The sequence below is a fragment of the Ipomoea triloba genome, chromosome 4, assembly GCF_003576645.1.
Source record: "Ipomoea triloba cultivar NCNSP0323 chromosome 4, ASM357664v1".
Classification (NCBI taxonomy): Eukaryota; Viridiplantae; Streptophyta; class Magnoliopsida; order Solanales; family Convolvulaceae; genus Ipomoea; species Ipomoea triloba.
The window spans coordinates 24,842,940-24,850,517 of NC_044919.1; the positions used below are offsets into that span (position 1 = coordinate 24,842,940).

The 7,578-nt window shown below is 31.2% G+C and overlaps 1 protein-coding gene across 1 annotated transcript; it reads right to left on the reverse strand.

The window, feature by feature from the left end:
* LOC116015397 (GATA transcription factor 16-like) lies at positions 1–1,300 on the reverse strand. The gene is made up of 3 exons (XM_031255447.1): positions 866–1,300; positions 606–737; positions 1–527 (listed from the first exon to the last, which is right to left on the reverse strand). The coding sequence occupies exons 1-3, from the start codon at positions 884–886 to the stop codon at positions 180–182; spliced, it is 501 nt and encodes a 166-aa protein (XP_031111307.1). The 5' UTR covers positions 887–1,300; the 3' UTR covers positions 1–179.
* Between the last annotated feature and the right edge of the window lie 6,278 nt (positions 1,301–7,578).

Genomic DNA, 7,578 nt, shown 5'->3' on the forward strand with positions numbered 1-7,578 from the left:
TGATGATACCAAACTAAATAAATTTCAATAAATTAATCAGCTTGGGGAATTACATGATTGGATTGGATCTGATCTCATACATTTGAAAGAGCCATCTCAACTAGAGATCTTTTTGCCCTTTTTGTTTTCTGGGTTTCTACTCATCTAACTACACTCACTCATACACTACTAGTTCAATCCTAGGCATAAACAGAGCCACAAGACAGAGACATCAACACAAAAGCCGCACGCTCTACTTCCCCAAGCTTCCTCCTCTGCTGCTGCGATCTTGGTCTCTGCAGCGCCACTTCTCTCCCAATCCCAAACGGCGGCACCAATTTTCTCCTCAGCGCCTGTGGGACCCCGCTCTTCGCGCCGCTGCTACTCCCGCTATCGCTTGTGGTTCCACTGTTATTGCTGCTGTTTTGATGGTTCTTGTTCCCTGCTGCTGCTGCTGCCGCCTTCTTCGATTTCTTGTCATCTTTGTTCAGACCCAGAAGGGCTCTCCTCTTTTTCCTGCTTCTTATCCCACAAGCATTGCAAAGCGACTGCAAAACCAAACATGGGGTTAATGAAATGATTGGGAAAATGGGTTGTGAAATTGGGGATTGGTGAACTGATCGGACCTTAGGGCCTGCTGGGCCGCCTCTCCATAGAGGGGTCTTGGTGGTTCCACAATCAGCGCATGTTTTGATCTGGGTACTTGTCTCTGACTCAGGGGTTTGTGCTTGGTTATTCATCTCTTCAGATTCTGATCCCTGAAATCACCCCAAAATGGACTCAAAAATCGAATCGTGAACATAAAATCAAGCAAGGAATATATAATATAATCACCCTAGTCTACACTAACAACAAATAGCGAGTGAGAAAGGTAAAGACTACTTACTCGATCACTAAGATCCGCCATTAGATCAGGTGATTAGATGATCGGAGGCAAACCCAGACGAAATTTAGTCTTCCAAGCCAAATCACGAACTCGGCTCTTCCAAAAAACAACCCGATCACACCCAAACTACAAAGATCACACTCAGTAACCTGGACAAAGCAAAACCCTGGGAAGAACTGAGCAAAACCCAGATACAAAAACGCAAAACCACACCCAGAAAATATGCAAAACAGCCAGCAGAAACCACTACAATCTAGAGCTTAAACTCTGCTACCCTGAAGCTAAAACCCAAGAAAATGAAAACCCAGGGATAAAAAAACGGAGGATCAGAGAAATTTTAGGACAGAAGGGGGATTTGGGTAAGGATTGCGGCCACCGACTTGCAGAGAGGATGAGAGAGAACCGACAGAGCGAAGAGAGTCGAGGCTGATCTAGAATGCAAGAACAGCTAAATTATATGGTGGGGGCTTATAAGGGGATATACGAAAACCCTAGGCGCGCGCGGGAGTGAGAAATGACCGAAAACTCCCCCGTTCCAAAAAATTTGATCCGACCGTTTAACCCCGCCAAAATGTGGGATAAGACTATGTGAGGGAATTAAAATGGGCGCCATGATTGGAAATTGGATTTACTTTTGGGGGTAATTATGGGAATTGGGACTTTTGGGAGGGAATTATGATTTTGGTGTTTGCCGCTTTTGCTTCTTGCCATTTGCCCAATCATCAATTTCCTAGGGTTTTCCCATTTGGCACTCCGCCCTTCAATTCTCCCAACCCCCAAAAGGATTGTATCCAATTTTTTTGTGCTATACTTTCTTACTCTCACGTACTAGTATAGACAATAGAGGAACATATTTATGGTCTTAATTAGTTAAATAAATAATTAATGAAAAATATTAAAATTATGAAAATATTTACTATATCATAAACAAAAATGAAACAGTAAATGTAATATTGAAAAAATATATATATTACAATACACACACTCACAATCATAAACTAATATTGCAACCTTGCCAAACACGATCATAAACTAATAATTTTTTTTATTTTGAGGTATAATCTGAATTGATAAATTCAATATTTAGTATAATTTATTTATATTGATTTAATCTTATATAATTTTCAATGTTACAATAATCACGCCTAGACCTCCTAACCGGTCGGATCATCACAATCCTATTTTTTAAGAGTTATTTGTCAAAACAACGTCGTTTTGACAAATAACCTTTAACATGTTAAAATTAGAAGAAGCACGAGCCGACGTGAAGACGCTGAAGACCTCCGCCCACCGGTCACTGCTTCAGCCCGAAAGGTAAGGTTTTTTTTTTTTTTTTTAGTTTTTAGTTTTAGTTTTAGTTTTTTTTTTTCTTTTGAATCTTTAATTCAATTGGACTTGTGCATTGTGAGTTGTGGCTGTAGAATGTAGATTGTAAAATATAAATTTTTTATTTTCATATCCATTACCTGTTTTGACCTTTTAGGTAATTAGGTATTAAGATTTTAGGTATTTTTCGACATTGATATTCTTACCATATTTTGTTCGCACAAAACTAACAAATAACAAATATAAAACTTAGGGGGTGTATTCAATCATGACTTTTGTAGATTTTTAAAAACTTTTAAAATGATAAATTTTAATAAACTTTTATCAACTTTTTTATTTTAAAAAGTCTACAAAAGTCATTAAAATTCTAAATTGAATAATACATCCTTACAAACTTTCATAAGCAATTCATAACAATATTAAACACTAAATATTTATAGTTATAGAATTATTGTTCAAATAAAATATTTAAAAATATAATTACTTTTTCTTGAGATATTAATATTTTAAAAAAATATAATTACAAGTTGCATAAAATTAAAAAAAAATAATAATATATATATAAATTATATTTGATATACTGCTAGGTATCAAGCAAAGAGCTATTATTTGCAATAACAATATGTGATTGCTAATAATAATAAGGTGCTTCTCTTTGTAGCCTCAAATTGCTATTGTGAACAATAGTTCACTATTCGTAATAGCATGTTGTTAAAAAGAAAAAAAGAAAAAATATATTACGAATAAACATATGAATATTATGAAACATATAGTAAAAATTGACGATGATAGATAAAAAAATTTACTATGTTCATGTATTTAGGAGAAAAAGTTTAGAAGTTAGGGATAAAAAGTTCATAGAAAAAAAAAATCAAAATATACAAGCAACAATGAAATAAAAATAATATTATTTTGAATTTTAGAGGAAGATTGTAAAGTTTAGGATAGAGAAAAAATTGGTAGAGTTTAGGTATGTAGAAAATATAGGGTAATGAAGAAAAAATAATTTATTAAATTTAGGTATAAGGTTTATAAAGTTTAAAATTTTAAATAAAGAGAAAAAAATAGAGTTTAAATAGAGAGAGAGAAAGAAAACCTTCAGTGTTGGTAGAAATAAAATTTTGAAATCTTGGGGTTGGGGGTTGGATTTCACCTATTTATATTTGAGAAGGAAAAGTATATAAAAGTCTACAGAAGTTCTAAAATTAAAAAGTGCTTACAAATTCATAACTTTTTGAATACCACATGACTTTTAAAGATTCTTTAAAAGTTTTAATTGAATACCACATGACTTTTAAAAACTCTTTAAATATCTTGATCGAATACCGCATGACTTTTAAATACTCTCTAAAAGTTTGGAGGTAAGTTTGAATTGAATACCTCCCAACTTTTAAAGTTCATAAAAGTCTTTAAAATTCTATGAAAGTCATGATTGAATACACGTAAACTTCAAACACTACTACCAAAAGATAATAGAAACAATGCATTATTGAAATTAAAATTAACAAAGAGAAACCAAAAATAATTAAAGTCAATTAAATAAGCAACTCATTAATAATTTTGTAGGAGAAAGCCGTGTGCATTGTTCTATGGAATTCCTAACCAACGTTTGAATACAATTCCTAAGGTATATTCCTTCAGCGAACCAAACAATAGGATACAATCCATCTTTTATTCCTTACATATTCCATTCTCTATGGAAAACACTCATATTCCCACCAAATTCATTACGTGAACCAAACGTGTTGTTAATATAATATAAAATATACAACTATGAATTAATACACACACACACACATTTATTTATTTTTAAAAAATTATTGAATATTAATATTTGACATATATTTTTGCTCATCGCACATATAAAATATTATATATATATATATATATATATATATATATATATATATATATATATATATATATATATATATATATGGATGAGTTCTAGTGTAGAAAATTATATTTAGTATAATTATTAATGTTACTATAATTATATTTAGTAATTTATCATATATAAAATTTTCTTTAATAATATGAATCATATCATAATTATTATTTAAATTATCAACTATACTTTTACTTTTAATAATATGAAACGAGTTAATTCCACAAGAGGTCCATTGTTTTTTGTGACAATTCCAAATTTAGTCTTAGACTATCATTTTTTTGTCATTTAACAACCATGCTATTATTTTTAGACACTTTTAGCCCTTTTCATGATTTTTCCTATTTTTAGTAAGGGTTTGTCTCTTCATATTTTTTCTTTTGTTATTTTTCCCCCTGTTTTAACCGGTTTAGGACTTTACTAAGAATCATAGGTTACCTAAAGTCCTAAATCAACTAAACGGGTTGAAATAAGAAAAATAACAAAAGAAAAATATGAAAAGATAAAAATGCCCTTACTATAAATAGGAAAAGTCATGAGAATGACTAAAAATGTCGAAAAAAGAATAGTGTGGGATGGTAAACGACAAAAACGATAGTTTTAAACTAAATTTGGAATTGTCACCAAAGACAAGGGACCTCTGGTGAAATTAACTCAATATGAAATATACAACTATAATTTTTTTTTTGAAAACGAAGATACAATTATAAATTAATACACACAAATATTTAAAAAATATTAAGTATTATTATTGAGCATATATTTTTGCGCATCACAAATATAAAATAATAGTGTATATATATATATATATATATATATATATATATATATATATATATATATATGCGTGTCAACTATTATGTAGCTAGTGTGATGTCACCTACTGTCACAAATATAAAAATTATTACTCCCTCCGTTCCATTTTACCTGTCTTAGTTTCCTTTTTAGTTTGTCACATAATGGTGTCCATTTTCCAAAATTGCCCTTATATGTATTTCATACTTTTAAGTTAATTTATTGTACTTTGTACTATGTAGTACTTGTTGTAGTAAAAATGATAAGACTATTTTTATTCATTTTACCTATTTTCTACTCTTTATTTAAACAACCAAGATAATTTTGTTCTTAAGTTTTAATTTTTCATTCTTGATGAGCTAAATTAGGGGTGAGCATACTTATCGGAAAAAAAAAATGATGCATTCAATAACCGATATCGAAACGATAAAATTTTTTTTGTTTTCGGCCAATTATCGGTTATTAGTTTTAATTGATAAATTCGCGGTTAAAAAAATTTCCGTTATTCGATAAATCAATTATGGACGTTCAAAATTTCGATTATTCAATGAATCGGTTTTAAATGGGTTATGACATTCAATTTTTCGATAATTGACATAACCGATCGAAAATCAAACTTCAATTTTTGGTCAATTATAAAGATTTAAAAATACTCCGTAGTTATCAATTATTGATCGTAAGTGACCCGTGTTCACCCCTAAGCTAAATACTCCATAAATATTACTCCCGATTCACTTGAGAAATTTAAATTACGAGTAATTTTTTAACAGAGACATGATCACTGCATAAGCTAAATACCCATGCTTCTGCATAACCAAAGAAAATTGACAATCACCTTTGTAATGGTGTAACTAAAACATTAATGGAGAAAGCTTCCATTTAAAAACAAAGTTAAACTTTGAGTTAATTCCAGCAATGGTCCTCCAACTATGTTGATTTTCCAAAATTAGTCATCGACTTTTAATTTGGACAATTTAGGTCCCTTGACTTTCAAATTCTTTCCAACGTTGGTCCTTTCATCAAATTTTGGTTAAATTGAGGTCAAATGAAGGGGTAAATTGTTCGTTCACTTGTATACTCATATTTCTTATGTCTTATACGTTATATATATGAATATAATATCAGTCGAAGAGACATTGACTGAGATTATATGGCTTCAATTGAGACTTTGACTGAGATTATATTCATATATACAGCGTTTAGGACAGGAGAAATACGAGTAACAATACACTAAACAGGTGAACGGACAATTTTACCCTTTCATTTGACGTCAACTTAACCAAAATTTGACTAAAGGACCAGCATTAGAAAGAATTTGAAAGTCAAGGGACCTAAATTGTCCAAATTAAAAGTCGGGGACTAATTTTGGAAAATCAACATAGTCGGAGTACCATTGCTGGAATTAACTCTTAAACTTTCATAGGAAAAATCAAAACAATCATGAAAATAGCCTAATCACACAATACACAATACTGAAAATATGAAACTTAAAAAAAAAAAAAAGATGAACAGAGCATATTTTACACTAATTACACAATATATAAGCATTAAAAAAAAAAAAGCATTGCAACCCTTAAATAGATTACATAGATCAATTTATACAAAATAAACAAAACAGACTACTCTAATCATCATAGTGTCTCCTGCCATACACTTCAACACAAAATACATTACAAAAGCAGCAGTGCTAGATACAAATATTCACCAAAAATACAAATACAATTACACTTCATACCAGAACTTTACAACTACAAGTACACTTCACCAAGCAACCTCATTTTTAGAACTTTACTGCTGGAGACTTGAAATTGCTTCATCTAAGACTTCTGGATCACATGAGATAGTGGTAGGTAATAAGCCTTCATGTGCTAACTTTTGCTTATTTATGTGTGACAGCTTATAATTGTTCCCTCCGAACTTTTTCATAACTTCAACCATACATAATTGCAATGTTAGAAAAACATTACTAAGACTTTCTACCGAGATCTCATTAAAGGCTTTATGAGTTGCAGCAACTAGTTCATCCACATTGCGAGGAGCTTCTTGATGTTGTAAAGATTGAAGAGCTCTAAAGAAACCAAGATCCAATACATTCATGTCTGGACTATTTGGAGGCTGACAAGTTAAGTGAATATCAAAGCCATCTTTCTTTGCAGCCTCCAAAAATTCAGCATCGTTCATACTAATATGTGGCCTTGCATTATCTTGTTGAATATATATAGTCTTTGAACTACTTAGAGGCCATTTTGCACGTATTGCAGGCAATACATAATCAAAGAAACATAACTTTTGTTATGAACTTTTTACTTTTACAAGTACGATATGGTTCATCTTCCTCAGGCAGTAGATAATATTTTTGAGAAGTTCTTGAGAGGAAAAACCATTTCTCATCTATATGAACCCGGTCATACATATCTATGAAACATGGATTATTATGAGACAAACTTGAATCAATCATAGATATGCAGAACTGTAATCTTACCTTCCGGTTTTCCACTGTTAACATAGGCTTGACAGCATTTGAGTGGGATTTCAAAGATCCATCCATAACTCTCCGGTGAAGGCTTGTTTTCGACATGCTATGTGCACTAGCCATAGAACGAATTGTTGTTCGGCGATTCAATGGGATTCTAACAACATCTTTAGGATTAATCGCAATCCTTTTTCTTCCAACATTACCTAACAAGTCTAAAGAAACATCAAC

Excerpts from the sequence above, each read along its gene's own strand:
- LOC116015397 (XM_031255447.1), bottom strand. The coding sequence starts at position 886 with ATGGCGGATCTTAGTGATCGA. Across the intron at positions 738-865 it reads TGGCGGATCTTAGTGATCGA|GGATCAGAATCTGAAGAGAT; the intron begins GTAAGTAGTCTT and ends GGGTGATTTCAG. Across the intron at positions 528-605 it reads GCGGCCCAGCAGGCCCTAAG|TCGCTTTGCAATGCTTGTGG; the intron begins GTCCGATCAGTT and ends TTGGTTTTGCAG.